Source organism: Myripristis murdjan, chromosome 17 (assembly GCF_902150065.1).
Source record: "Myripristis murdjan chromosome 17, fMyrMur1.1, whole genome shotgun sequence".
NCBI classification, from domain to species: Eukaryota; Metazoa; Chordata; class Actinopteri; order Holocentriformes; family Holocentridae; genus Myripristis; species Myripristis murdjan.
In genome coordinates, this window is record NC_043996.1 from 34,352,637 (window position 1) to 34,368,191 (window position 15,555).

Below are 15,555 nucleotides of genomic sequence, written 5' to 3' on the forward strand. Positions count from 1 at the left end.
GAATGGGGGGACACAAATGGGAGAAGAAAACCTGGAAAATAGACGACTGGTAATAAATTTAGTTTTTTATATAAATAACTGTCCTGTTGTGGCAGCTAAGGCGTACAGAATGGGGAGTCTGTGCCTTGTTGCGCCACAACAGTTTTGCTCTGAGTTCATGCACACCAGAGGGAACACTTCAGTATTGAAAGTGAACCTCTTGTGTACAGACAGTACACATGAAGGTGACATGGACTCAAACATGCAGAACTATATACATTTCAACTTTAACAGACATACATTAAACTTTAAACAGACATACATTTAAATTTTTAACAGATATACATGAAGAGTTCATTTGCAAAAACAGATCCCATTTGATTTATTATCCTAAATCATGCCCTGTGTGTGTGTGTGTGTGTGTGTGTGTGTGTGGGTGTGTGTGTGTGGTGTGTGTGTGTGTGTGTGTGTATGTGTGTGTGTACTCCAAGCAGTATCAGTGAAACGGTGTATCCATTTTAAGAATGGCTTTTATCTGTTTTGCAAATGAACTCTTCACATTTAAACTTTAAACAGACATACATTTAAAATTTTAACAGATATACATGAGAGCTCATTTGCAAAAACAGATCCACATTTGATTTATTATCCTAAATCATGCCCTGTGTGTGTGTGTGTGTGTGTGTGGGTACTCCAAGCAGTATCAGTGAAACGGTGTATCCATTTTAAGAATGGCTTTATCTGTTTTTGCAAATGAACTCTTCACATTTAAACTTTAACAACAGAGACCAACAGCTAACACGTGGCAAACAGAGACTAACACATCATAAACCTGTGACACGATTACATGATATACGTCCCTACACATGATTCTCCACAACTAAACCTTCCCTAATTCCCCCTGAAACACATGATTTGCTTAATCTAAGATCTAACCATGATCATCTATTCCACATCATATACATAATCTAAAATCAATAATAATACACGATATAAATACTATAAATAATCACAATAAATAACAATCTATACAATTATAGTGGGACAGGCTCTAAAAAGACAACATTCATAGTGGTAGCCAATGTACACACCATGAACAACACAACACACTACAAGTCATTTTCCTCTGAACAACACACAAACGCGACAACACTAACATTTGCACCGGACACTGCAATGTAGCTCCGTTTGACTCATCAAACAAAGAATTTACACCAGTAGTGTGAATTCATTGTTTGCTTCCTTGCCAAAACAAACCAACCTAACCTCATCAAAATCCACGTCTGACTCGAAGAGGCCTCTACCTCCTCCAAGTCAACAACTAACCCCTGATCATCGTTAACACTAAAGCTACACAAAACCACCTTCGTGATCACTAAAATACGTAGGCATCACTGCACAGTTCACATTATACTGTGTTGTTTAACATAAACATGGTCAATTAGTGTCCCCTTCTCCGTAGTTTCTTGTGTTACATGCTGACTAAATCCTTTTTCACACCCATAAATTTGGCAAATTGAGGATGTGTTTTAAAATGTTGTCATTGAAATCCCCCATTATTACAATTGTGTTACTGATTGGATTTAACCAATCAAGTAACTTCCCCAGATTTTGTTTGAATAAAGAAATTGGGATAACACGGTGGACGATAAATACTGCCAACAATATGTTGAATTTGTTGCACAGGCACACCAAACACTCCAGATTCAAATCGGGCACCTGCAGAATGTTACAGTCCAAAATTGTCTACACTATACAACCAACTCCACCGTGTTCTAGGTTCTTTAGCTCTAACAATTTGGGGTTACTGCTGCTGTAACACAAGCCACGAGGACGATTGTGGAAAGTGTAACCTTCAATTTGGAACACCGTCTAATGAAGACTGTGCAGTGGCCACCGTTTCTGTCACAGCAATACAGGTAAGCTGTAAATGCTGCGTGCAAGACACCAAATCTAACACATGCCGACTTAAATTTTGAACGTTCATTAAATACACAGAGAAAATGTGTGCATTTAATGAAGGCTCTGGCTGCTCAATCAAAATGGAGGCATGCTATCCAAGGCCTTCCTTTATGGCGTTCTTGCAATAATTGCCTTCTCTGAAAAATCCTCGATGATCAGTCCAGACAAGGCCTAACACGACTAGCGCTACATATGCCTGCCCCGGTGCAAACACCCTCTTCAAAGACACTACCCGCCTCGTCCACAGTGAGTCCTTGCACTTTGTGAACAGTGCAAGCCCACGCTAACCTCAGAGGAAACTGACGACGCAAACCGCCACGCTTGGTGGCTCTATCCTCCTCTGGATCAATGGCAGTAGACTGCAGGCATTCTACTGCTGCATGTGCACGGTTTTTCCTCCTATCTGAACCAATATTCACATCATCAAATCTAACATACACGGTGAGAGGAAACGTGGAATCCTCTCCAAAAACTATCTGAGTAACCGTGCCACATGCTCCATTGACCAGGCCGTCCGCAACATCCACGTTCTTACATAACATGACTCGCGCGTTCCTCGCTATACACAAAGTCTCCGGTAGAGACGTGTCCGCCGCAACGCCGTGATGCCCGGGCATCCGTTCCAAATTCCCTGTTGTCCTGTTAGTCACAAAATCCTGCGCCTCAATGGTGACATAATCAGGACAACAGTCAAACAGATAATTTAGGTTGTGCTCACTTACTTGCCTATTCGTCGCAAAGATATGCAAGGCTGAGCTCACCTCGCCGGTCTCGCGCATCTTCAACATTTCACGTCGCTATCTAACATTGGGGTGGCCCTGGAACGCACTCTTAACCTATTCAGCATCTCTGCAAAAACACTATCCTTCTGCCTACTATCTTTTTCAGCTCCACGGTGCTGAAATTACACCACAGGTCCACACCAACAGGACTACTATACAGAGGCTTCCCTTTACGGGAGGCAACTGATAGAAGTCCCCGACAGCTATCACGCTAACATTACCAACGGGGAAAAGTCGCCTGTCTGTTTTATCTGTCTCAATCTACCGTGGACATAAGCCAACAGGTTGTGATTAACCATACTTATTTCATCTATAATTAAAATTTGAGGTGACTTAATTTGCTCGCAAAGAGTTTAGTTTATCTTCACCCAGAGGGGTGTAGGTAAACTAGCCTGTTTGCCAATACTCAATGTGTGATGAATTGTTGCTGCATTTAAATTGTATGCAGCTATTCCGTTGGAGCAGTTAACAAAATACAGATATCGTCTGGTTGATCACAAAGTGTTGACAGCAGCCGCGCTGCCTTCATACTGGATAGCCCTAATTAAATGACTTTTCCCGTCCCTGCACCACCTGTCACAAATACACGCAGAGGCTCTGGGTTTTTTACCCATCACCTTCTGCAGACACCAGTGTCTCACCTTATAAAAAAACAGCAAGCTGTGTCTCATCAGAGACCTAACAAGCGCTAAACCCTCAGTTCTAGATAAAATGGACCTGTTTCTCTCTAACTGCGCTACCTGTCTGCCACCACAATCAAATCTGGCACATTCACCAATGACTCAACCAACTGTTCCTCAGCTAACTCACCTTCCCGCTGCTGCCTCATCTCCTCTAAACCTCAAGGCGTTCCGCTTCCTGTTCAGGACAAAGCTCACCCCAAACATCCTCATCTACACCGTTATTCTGCGCAGCTATCTCCTGAGCTAACTCAAGGTGAGGACAATTAACCTCAAACCTTGCCCTATTCTCATCGACAACATCACGAACCGAATGTACGAGCCGTCGCTAAACAACACCTCACCATCGTTATAGAACTGCTCAAACAGCTCAAAGCCATCAGGTTTGAGGTCTGAGTCAGTTCTATAGGAAGAAACAACTGCAACAGCTCTGAAAAATGTGCCTCTCCTCTCTATCCAAATTAAAACGCATGTACCGCACCACTGCAAACTGAGTGCGTGTTCTCCTAAGAATGAATCCTAAGTCATTCTTAAGTTCAATTCTGTCTTTAGACATTTCATTTTTGCTGAGAACACGATACTCAGATGCAAAGGTGGCCATACACATGTTTTCAAACACGTCGCTATCAGGCCTATTTCTATATCTATCTACAATACTTATCATAAACATATCCTCCTCCCGTAGATCACGGGAGGCCGCCATCTGCCTCAACACACTGAGGGGCAAACTCATTCTAACTATCCTACTGCCTGTCGGCACAAACACAACCTTCTGGAACACTCCCTAAGGTGCATGTTCGTTAGCCTATACACCGCCTCCTGCGCACAAACATCTCTGTTGTGTAAATATACACTGCCCAGCTTCCGCAGGGCTTCTTTAGCAGAGAGATTCCCTTGTTTTTTTGCTTCTTTTGGGCATTACTCAATAAGAGGCCAATTTCTCTCTCTGCTTTCGTAATATACGATATTATGTATATTACTACTGCGTAGGCGTCGGTGACAAAGCTAATGTCCATGTTAGCATTCCAGCACTTCAACAACTTCTTGCTATATTGATTAACCCAAACCTCGTTCACTACCTCTCCTATACACTACCTTATGCCTCTTCTCTAAACGCCTATAAGCCCTCTCAAAATCTCCTGATTAATACGCAAACTATGAAACAACTCCTCTACACTAGCAGGAGGCACATCGCATTCCACAGCTTTCTTGACATCTTCAAGAATTTTGTGCGCAAACTCTTTGGGCATTTTATCCCTGTCCTCAAAACATTTACAGGCTGGCTTGTTTTCCTGAATTAGATTCAGCCTCACCTGTCTTCTTGTTCTTATCACACTTGCACTCAGGCATTCTACAAAATGAATGTACGCGCAGACACAGGTTTTGGAAAATTGAAACGACACGTCGTTTTGTGTTTTCTGCATGACTTTGAATGTCGTTTGGAATGTGTTTGAAACGATGACACTGTGTCCAATAGTGGTGTCATCATCTGAGGGTAGCTCACACGTAACGTAGCGGTCGATAAACTCAACTACCTCCTCATCTGTGTTTTTATCAATTTGGGGAGCACCCTCGATCCAAAATAAACAGTGTACATGTGGTGAGCCTCTTTGTTGAAATTCTACCCTATAAAAGTAATCAACGATCTTGCCGATTGGTTGACAGGGAGACATGAGAACCTCTTTCAGAAACAATGCCACCTGTAATCAAACATCCGCGCCGCGGTCACAGGATTACGTCGCAACAACGCACACCTATCTGCCCACTTCCAAATCCTCTACCGTCTGCGATCTGCCTTCCTGTTTCAGGATGCTGGTCAGAAGATTCTGCCAGCGCATATCCGCAGACGAAAACGAGCAAAAACCACGTCGGAATGCCTAACTGACGCACACAAGCCATCACGTCCTTCTGGACAGACTGCCAGAAGGCCGGAGTTCCTCTAATGGGTTTTAAGAAACCTAAACCCATCATCACACGCCAACAACTGCTTCAAGGCGTCCGCATCTGCCACATATCCTCACTAACCCGTTGAGGCCTCTGACCTCCTTTATCCTTACGCAATGCGACGGGAAACACTTGACAACAACCTTGTCCAACTCCGACACGTACTGAGCAAAAAAATATATACTCTACATTACGCGCAAAACGACCGTCGGCATGCATAATCCTATTATTAAGATAACGCGCCAACGTCAAGTCGTGCCACCGACCATCATGAAAAGTTCTACCACCCGTCGGAAAACAACACCGGGAAACACTTTGCCTCGTTCGTGTGGTCATGAAAAGCATTCTTACCGGACCTATTCCCCTTCTGCAGGCGCAATGTTCAAAATATCCTTAAAATACTGATCTAAAAGCTTCCTGACCAATATCAACAGGCATAAGACAAGTGTCCTGAAACATGCAGTGCTGTTGTCTGTCATGTAACAGTTCATCCTGTCCTATGTCCTGCTGATTCTGCTAGCTCACACATTCAGACTGAACCGTAACCTGACCTAACCTAACCTCAGCCTCATCCTCACTTGCCTGATTCGGCCTCTTCCTTCTCCCTATCTTCCTCCCTAACAAACTCATTAACCCAGTGCTCATTAAATTCAATATTTCTATAGTGAACATTTGTCCTCTTTAAGTACTCTAGCGCCTGTCTTACACGCAACGTATCGACAAACTGATACTCGTAATACCCTTTATAGGTGAGTTTCCGCTTCAGCTTAACCTGAAGCAGAGACCCTTCCATGCTCGAACGCGGCAACACATTCACAGTCTGAACAATGTTTGGCTGGAACACATGTCACCGGTCCATGTACTCCATTCTGCCCGCCTTTAGGCAGTGCCAACATCTTCATGAATGGAATATGTAACGCAATAAGATGCTGTTCTAAACTATTCAAAGATCCCAGTTCAGCAGGAATGGGATCAAGCTCCAAGTTATTAACCCAGCATTCAGCTGGCATCTCACCTGAACTAAGCTTCCTATGACATGTGTAACAAATCCACAAATTACCGCGCGATGAAACCAACAAACACGCGCAACACACTCCCCACTACACCTATGTAAATACTGCTGGCCTATACACCTATCTGCCACAGCCGCTGTCGCTGAACTTTCCTATAAGTTTCCCTATCACAACTAACCACCTGATATCTAAAAAAACAACCTATGACACACACAGCACACAAAATCAGGTCCATCTCTGACCTTTTCTAAAAACTGTGCCATAACAAAGCCAAAATCTTTTGCTTTCTCTACCTTCTGCTTTCTGCCTAACCTAACACTGGAATAACTCTCTCCTTATACTCTACACTACCATGATACTTACTCTTAATGCTTTCTATTTCTTTTTCCTTTGGTCAATGCTGTCCCTATATCTGACCAACCTCTTAGCCTTAACACTCTCCCTATGCTCAACACTGTCCCTATATCTGACCAACTTCTTAGCCTTAACACTCTCCCTGTGCTCAACACTGTCCCTATATCTGACCAACCTCTTGGCCTTAAACTCTCCCTGTACTCAACACTGTCCCTTATTGACCATAATCTTGGCCTTAACACTCTCCCTATGCTCTACGCTTTCTCTGTATTTACTAATGCTCAACTCTTAACCCTCTCTCTGTGGGCTAAATTCTTACTATATTCCCCTACACTCCACAACTTAGCTTTCTCCCTGAACACCATATTTTCTTGATATATCTTTCTAATCCTTGACTGACGTTTCTCTCTAAGCGACAAATTCAACTTTTCCTGCTTCCTCTGCTTCCGCCTTAAGTACTTAGACTTCCCTGACATTCTACCTGACACTAACTCCCTAGCACCCTCCATAACCTTGGCACAATTCTCTACACCTACAACAGAACCAACTACATCACTACACCTAACCGCTGTGTTGTCACTATCTACAACATCCATCATTCTAGACCTAATTCTATAACCTGACACTTCACTAACTTTACAGTACCCGTAACAACTATGCAGTCCAGGCTTACACACGCAAACAACATTCTCAAAATGCCGTCCCATGACATTGTCTATGTAAATACACTCCGCTGACAATGCTTACTACTACAGCTATACTTTATCCAACGTCCGTCATGGAACGTAAACACACTAACACCTAACCAGTCGGCCGTTCGCCTGAATTTCCACCTCTGTGGCCCAACTGCCGACACGCCTCATCCTGGACTGCTGAATATACTCTAACACAGAGGAGTACTCAGTCCTCAAAAAACTCTGATATCTATCAGTGTTCCTTTCTAACTCTTTACAGACAGCTAACCTAATCCTACGATGGTGCTTCTGAGAACCACTCACAGCCTGAGAGATGGCTCTGAAGAAGCAGTTCCCATCGGCAACAATCCTCTCTTTGCTACAAGGAACACCTAACAACCCCTCCTCTGTGGCTACCGACTAACAACTTTCACGCAATCGACGTTCAACTTTGTGCATAAAGCACGACAAACATCTAAGCCGAGGGGATGGAAGACCAGCTCTTCGCTTCTCACCTCGCTAACAAATCGACGTCCAAATTGACCTCTCGGACATCGAAACTCTGGATTTCTTCGACATACAAGTGCCGGAAGAAATGACACGCTTTCTGCCATCGGTCCACCGGTTGGTTCTGCTGCTGAACCGCTGCTCACCTCGCTGGAGAAACTAAAAACAGAATGCCAGACAGTGCCGGACTTGCGGCAATGCTGACACCACACTCAGGCACACAAACGCCTGCAGACACCTCACTTTTTCTCCCAGCCTCAGTGAGCACACTAGACTCTGGTGCTGGAGCAGCGCTCATCCCAGTGATGAGACTCTCCACAGACACACCAGACCGCGTGGACTTGCATCCGTGCTGACCGTAACACCACACAGCTCAAAGAGCTTCTCCCTCGAACGGAGACTGTCGGCCAAACGACAGATGTAGTGGTGCAGGTCGTCGAGACACGCGAAATGCAGAACCACGCTTGTACCATTGTGGTGCAACAAGCCAGTGTTACTGCGTGAGTGACTGTCGACCACAGCGAACCGTCCACCCTCACGCACGATGGCAGTGGTGTTTCCACACATTGTCAAAAGACATGTGGTGTATTGACTGAAGATTCTCTCCAGTCCATTACGCAAGCTGATGAATACACCGAAATCGATGTATTCACCTTCGGTCCGCCTACTTCGCCTAACACTGTGTCACCAAAACCAAACCTAAAACAACTGTCCGTCTAATTCCAGCTGTTGTGGCAATCTGGCACAGACAGCAGATTAGACACATGGCTGAAGATGTTGAGGTCACGCAGGACTCGTGTACAACTCATCACCTTCAACCAACGCGCGATCCAGATCCAGCCTGTCCCACGAGAACGCGCTCCTCACCGTGTGTTTGGCTAAGCTGACCAAAGCTATAGCCATACACTGGACTCCACCATACACAAATCGGGCATTTCCCTGATGAAACAGACCCGCGCACAACTTTAGCTAGCCTAATCCTGTCTGCTATCTATGTAGACCCTGTTGCCACAGCATTAGCGCTAGACTCTGACTGAACATCACTAACACAAACAGAAGGAACAAAAACAGCCTTAGCTTTGATGATCTTCTGTCGCTCCTCTGGGACAGCAGGGCCCGCTGCGGCGACCTCCTCCCGACCGACGACCTCCCCCCGGCACCTCGCTGGCCGACTCCTGAGCTGTCGCCTCCACCTGATTAAAAAAAAAAAAAAAAAAAACACAGCAGTGAGATTTTGGCAACGAAACGTTGCTTGGCTTCCGGATTACAGCAGAGATGGAATTGTGGGACCGTTTAAAAATTAAATATAGTCTATATAACTAGTGCTAAAAAACAAGAGCTAAATAATAATGAGTGCAATTGAGAGTAACTAGATAAAACAGAATGTACACAACAGACAAATATGAAAACAGGAGAACCATTTTCCTGCCACCTCTCAATGCTAACTCACATATTATATTTAACAAAGACAAACCTGCTGCAGCACCGCTGGTCTGGGCCCGGAGGCGGACACGGTCACACGGGCTGGTGAAGGTCTCGCTGGCACCTAAAAAGATGGGGAAGAAAAAAAGCCTCATTTACATAATGCACTCATTCACTCGGGTTCTGCACGTTATAAAAAGTACTCTGCTGCACCTCCGGGACGGCTGGGCACGCTGCGGCGACCTCCTCCCGGACGACGACCACCCCTGGCACCACGCTGGACGACTCCACCTGACACAAGACAAAAAAAAAATAAAAAAAATCAAACAAGGTTTCACTAAATCACAGGAGAACCATTTCCCTGTTACCTGTCATAATAATAATTCACATAATATATATAAATAAACAAAGACAAACCTGCTGCACCGCTGGTCTGGGGCCGGAGGCAGGCACGGTGACACGGGCAGGTGAAGGTGTTGCCGGCACCTAAAAAAGATAGGGGAAGACAAAAGACTCATTTCAATAATGCACTCATTCATTCGGGTTCTGCACGTGTTATCAAAATACAACAAAAACAATCCACATAGCTCACATACTAAATATGATACCAACCTGCCGCTTTCCTCCTCTACGCCTTGTGGCAACACCTTTCGGCGAACGCCTCACACGGGAAGTCTAAAAGAAGGAAAACAAACCTTGTTAAATGCAGTCTTAAATTCAATTTTGTCCAGGACATACACACGTACAATAGACTTTGCAAGCACAGAAAAAAAAAAAAACACAACAAAAGATCTATATGTATAATATAAAGGAAAAAAATGTAAAAACAGTTGGTGGATGAGGAATGCGGATGCCGAGGGGAGCCACATGCACTGGAGCAGCCTGGGACCTGAGCCACACAACCACCAGCACCATGATGACCTGACTCAAAAAGACACAGCACGCACTCGGAAAAACTCACAACCATTCACACACACACTCACACAGAGACAAGGGGAAACATCAGAGGCAAACCCATTTAACATTTTATAACTTAACAGAAACACCTTAAAGTCAGAACTAATATGGATTACTTCTTAATATATAAATGTAATTATCAGGCACTTTACCTGGCCAGCTGGCAGAAGGGCAGTGACGTCGCTGTCCGAGGATGGCGAAACCCTCTCCATGGCCTCCAGGATGTCGCCGCTGAACCAGACGGGGTTGGATGGGAGGACAGACTCTTGCACCGGAGATGCTCGAATCTTAAAAACCACAACAAAAAAAAATTATCACCATTAAAAAAAAAAACACACACACACACAAAAAATAAAGGCGTAAAACCAGAAAAGATGCACAAATGTACAGCCAGAAAATGACTCAAACACATTACCTTGCCCTCCTGTCCGACGACGGTCCACTCCAGTGGGTTGCGGTGACGAGCCGCGGGGCTGTGTCCCGTCACGACCAGCACGGGGGAGACCCTGGCACGAGGCGATGTCCGGGGGGGGCACCGAAGGAGGAGGAGGAGGAGGAGGAGGAGCCAGCTGGCGGACCGCGGCGTCCCACAGGGCCTGGACGAGGATCGGCGTTCCGTCGCTGTCGCTGAGGTGCACCTGGAAAACAGTGAAACGCAGAACACATTGCGCTCAACTTGTGTATCGAAAATGGAAACCTTCAACTCCTCCATGTGTCATGTCACAACAACAAAGTATGCTGTACTTACACCGTCACGGCTCCACAGCTCCAAACGATCCATCGGGAGGTGCTCTGCCACAGACACGTATGGGAGACCTGCCGCAAAAGTGAGAAACATCATACATTCTGGTAATAAATACACTCATGTAAAACATATGAGGTTAGGTTCACGATACGTCAGTTATAATTGATCTGATGACCAAAACTAAGACGTACCCATGCGTGCTGCGACACGGCAGAACTCCTGGCGGAACAGCTCCTGCAGGCCAGGCTCGATGTTCAAGCGTGGAGGGAAGTCCAGCACGAACACCTACACACACACACACACACACACACAAAAAAAAAAAAATCACGTTTAGAATCACATTTAGGTTTCTAAAAAAGCACATGTGAAAACACACGCTTACTGTGACAGCACAGGACAAAACAAATACTGCCAACTGCAAATTAAACACACCTTCGCCCAGCGGTTGCAAACTGTAGCCAGGAGAGCACCGAAGTCCAGCGACGCCTCTCCGATGTTCCTGCTGGCTGTCAGGTTGTTGCTCGGGGCGAGCACACACACCACGTCCGGGGTCCAGGGGAGAGCGGCGTGGGACACCTCCGTCCTCAGCTCTGCTGCATGCGCACCTGGAACAGAGAGAAAAGAGAAAGAGAGAGGTACCTCCGGCATCGCGACGATCCCATCCACCAGGGCCCGCAGGTGGGAGTCTCCCACGACGAACACCATCTGCAACGACAGAGACACGGCTTTAGAACATAGACACCGACTTCTTACGACAAGCACTGTGTTTCTGAAAAAGAAAAACGAATACCTTCTGGTCCGGCTTCTGGGCAGGAGTGACCAACTTGAAGCTCCGCTGGGTCAGCTTCGAAGTCGGCCATCTCCGCACGCGATGGCGGTACCCTGTACCGCGCCCTGTGTGGTTGACAACAAAGTTAAGTATGATGACACAAAATTCGTACTTCTTCACATAACATTCAAAATGCATCAGTTAAACATTAAAAAAAAAATAAACAAACTGTTTGATACTTACGAGCAACGAACTCGGGGACAGGCGGCTGGGGGGTCCATGGCAGCGGCTGCGCCATCCTCTGCTTCAGGGCCTGGGCCCGCCGGTGGGACTTGGCACGGGGCATCTAGGAATGAAAAACAAACAAACAAACAAAAAAAAAAATAATAAAATTTCCTCCAAAGTTCAAAGAAACTTTAAAAATTCAAGTGAATCTGTGCCAATCATACTCACAAACAATGCTTTCCCAAACAAGGTCAGCCTTCAAATACACAAACGTTTCAACTTACCTTGGCAGTGCGTGTGTGTGTGTGTGGGTGTGTGTGTGTGTGTGTCTGTGTGTGTCTGTATGTGTCTGTGTGTTGAAGGAGTGCAAATATGTGTGTTGATTAACAATTAGTTATGTGTGTGTTTTTAAATGGAATAAATGTATCTGTGTTAAGTGGTTCTGGATCAGACGATCACAGATGTAGGTGCAGGTAGCTCGCCGGTCAATCGCAGGTCAATCGCAGGTCAGTCGCAGGTCAGTCGCTCTCAATAGCAGCCAAAGCAAAGACAACACCAGATCTCACAGCCAATCGATATCAATATCTGTAAATTAAACAAAACATGTTTGATTTAAACATTACTTGTCTAGTAGAAAAAAACAACACATTTAATTGAACAGAACGTTACTGAAAGCATCCTGAATACACTTAGCTGTAGGAAATTTTTAGGTTTTAATTTTAAATAAGGTCTTTCTCTCTATAAAATGCTTAAGACACAACCAGCATCCACATTGTGTTCAAGTAATCGAAAAAAAATGGCCAACAACACAACTGTGCTGCTCAAAACAGAGACACATCTTAAGAAACCTTTCCTCTCAAAATCATAATAACCAGCAAACTGGCATCCTAATTACATTATTTGCTTCCTCATTACACAGAAAGTGGCTGACACAACATCTCACAGCTTTGCCATACCGGTGGACACAGACACACCCAACTAAATACATCACAAACTACAGTTCCTGCATACAGCAAAAGACACAACCGCCAGCATGAAAGAAATAAAAAAATTTACAATTATCAATATTGAATCAAATAATTTCCTTGTCTCACAAGAAGACCTTCTCTTACAATCATATTGGACCAACCACTAACACAGCTTTGCCTATGACACAACTATTTGCTCTTTGAATGCACACAAAAGCCACACACACTCAACTGAACTGCATATATCAAAACACTTCCATGCAAATAAAACCTGATATAAACCTACACAAAAAAAAACACATGCAACTATTCATCATCAAAACAAATAACTTTCCTTTTTCACACAGCAAAAAAGTCTTCCTCTCAAAATGTTATTACACCACACACTAGCCCAGCTATGACACTCTACACCTGCTTTTTGAATGCACACAAGCCACACACACTCAGCTCAACAACATATATCACAAACTCAGTTCCATGCAAATAAAACCTTATATCAAACTACAAAAAAAGAAACACACACACACACACACACACACACACACACACACACTAGCAAAGCTATGACTGGTGTACATGCAAAGAGTAGATATAGCTCTGTCACAAAGCCACACACACTCAGCTCAAGTACATATTACAAACTCAGCTCTATGCAAATAAAACCTTTTATAAAACTACAAAAAAGCACACACACATGCAAAAACTCATCATCGAGTCTAATAATTTCCCTTTTCACACAGCAAGAGAAAGTTTCATCTCACAATCTGGTTGAACCGCACACACCCACACACACACACACTAGCAAAGCTATGACTGGTGTACATTCAAAGAGCAGATATAGCTCTGTCAAAGCCACACACACTCAGCTCAAGTACATATCACTAACTCAGTTCCATGCAAATAAAACCTGATTTAAAACTACAAACACACAAACAAACAAACAAAAAAAAACATGCATCTATCATCATCAAGTCCAATAATTTTCCTTTTCCACACAACAAGAATAAGTTTTCCTCTCAAACCAAACACTAGCACAGCTTTGCCTATATCTGCTCTTTGAATGCACACAAGGCACACACACACTCAGCTCAACAACATATATCACAAAATAAGTTCTATGCAAATAAAACCTTGTAACCACACACACACACACACACACACGAGTGAAATAGTTTTCCTTTGTCACAGCAAGAAAAAGTTTGCCTCTCAAAATCTTATGGAACCACACACTAGCACAACTAGGCCTATGACACAGCTTTTCTTTATATGAACATAAAATGGCCGACACAATGTCTCCCAGCTAAGCTACACAGAGCTAGGCCTATGACACAGCTATTCTTTATATGGGCACAAAATGGCTGACACGATGTCTCTCAGCTAAGCTACACAGAGCTAGGCCTATGACACAGCTATTCTTTATATGGGCACAAAATGGCTGACACGATGTCTCTCAGCTAAGCTACACAGAGCTAGGCCTTTGACACAGCTTTTCTTTATATGGGCACAAAATGGCCGACACAATGTCTCTCAGCTAAGCTACACAGAGCTAGGCCTTTGACACAGCTATTCTTTATATGAGCACAAAATGGCCGACACAATGTCTCCCACCTAAGCTACACAGAGCTAGGCCTTTGACACAGCTATTCTTTATATGCACACAAAATGGCTGACACAATGTCTCTCAGCTACACCTGCTCTTTGAATACACACACACACACACACACACACACACACAGGCCACACACTCTCAGCTCAACAACATATATCACAAACTCAGTTCAATGCAAATAAAACCTTATATCAAACTAAACACACACACACACACACACACACACACACACACAAACACACACCAAGTCAAATAATTTTCATTTGTCACAGCAAGAGAAAGTTTTCATCTCAAAATCTGGTTGAACCACACACACACACACACACACACACACACACACACACACACACACACACACACACACTAGCAGAGCTATGACTGGTGTACATTCAAAGAGCAGATATAGCTCTGTCACAAAGCCACACACACTCAGCTCAAGCACATATCACAAACTCAGTTCCATGCAAATAAAACCTGATATCAAACTACAAAAAAAAAAAAAAAAAAACATGCATCTATCATCATCAAGTCCAATAATTTTCCTTTTCCACACAAGAATAAGTTTTCCTCTCAAACCAAACACTAGCACAGCTTTGCCTATATCTGCTCTTTGAATGCACACAAGCCACACACACACTCAGCTCAACAACATATATCACAAAATAAGTTCTATGCAAATAAAACCTTGTAACCACACACACACACACACACACACACTCACACACACACACACACACACACACACACGAGTGAAATAGTTTTCCTTTGTCACAGCAAGAAAAAGTTTGCCTCTCAAAATCTTATGGAACCACACACTAGCACCACTAGGCCTATGACACAGCTTTTCTTTATATGGGCACAAAATGGCCGACACAATGTCTCCCACCTAAGCTACACAGAGCTAGGCCTATGACACAGCTTTTCTTTATATGCACACAAAATGGCCGACACATTGTCTCTCAGCT

General features: G+C 44.1%; 1 protein-coding gene across 1 annotated transcript; it reads right to left on the reverse strand.

Annotated features, from left to right (window-relative positions):
• Window positions 1-10,393: 10,393 nt before the first annotated feature.
• LOC115375406 (uncharacterized) lies at window positions 10,394-12,049 on the reverse strand. Its single transcript, XM_030074797.1, has 5 exons — window positions 11,810-12,049; window positions 11,452-11,724; window positions 11,221-11,304; window positions 10,690-10,912; window positions 10,394-10,539 (listed from the first exon to the last, which is right to left on the reverse strand). Exons 1-5 carry the CDS (start codon window positions 11,984-11,986, stop codon window positions 10,394-10,396), a joined length of 903 nt encoding a protein of 300 aa, XP_029930657.1. The 5' UTR covers window positions 11,987-12,049.
• Window positions 12,050-15,555: the final 3,506 nt, after the last annotated feature.

What these genes read in the sequence shown, in the direction of transcription:
- LOC115375406 (XM_030074797.1), bottom strand. Translation starts at nt 11,986, where the DNA reads ATGCATTTTGAATGTTATGTGAAGAAGTACGAATTTTGTGTCATCATA. An exon ending in CCCAGAAGCCGGACCAGAAG is followed by an intron (nt 11,725 to 11,809) that starts GTATTCGTTTTT and finishes CTGTCGTTGCAG; the next exon opens with ATGGTGTTCGTCGTGGGAGA. An exon ending in TCGTCGGACAGGAGGGCAAG is followed by an intron (nt 10,540 to 10,689) that starts GTAATGTGTTTG and finishes CTCCGGTGCAAG; the next exon opens with AGTCTGTCCTCCCATCCAAC.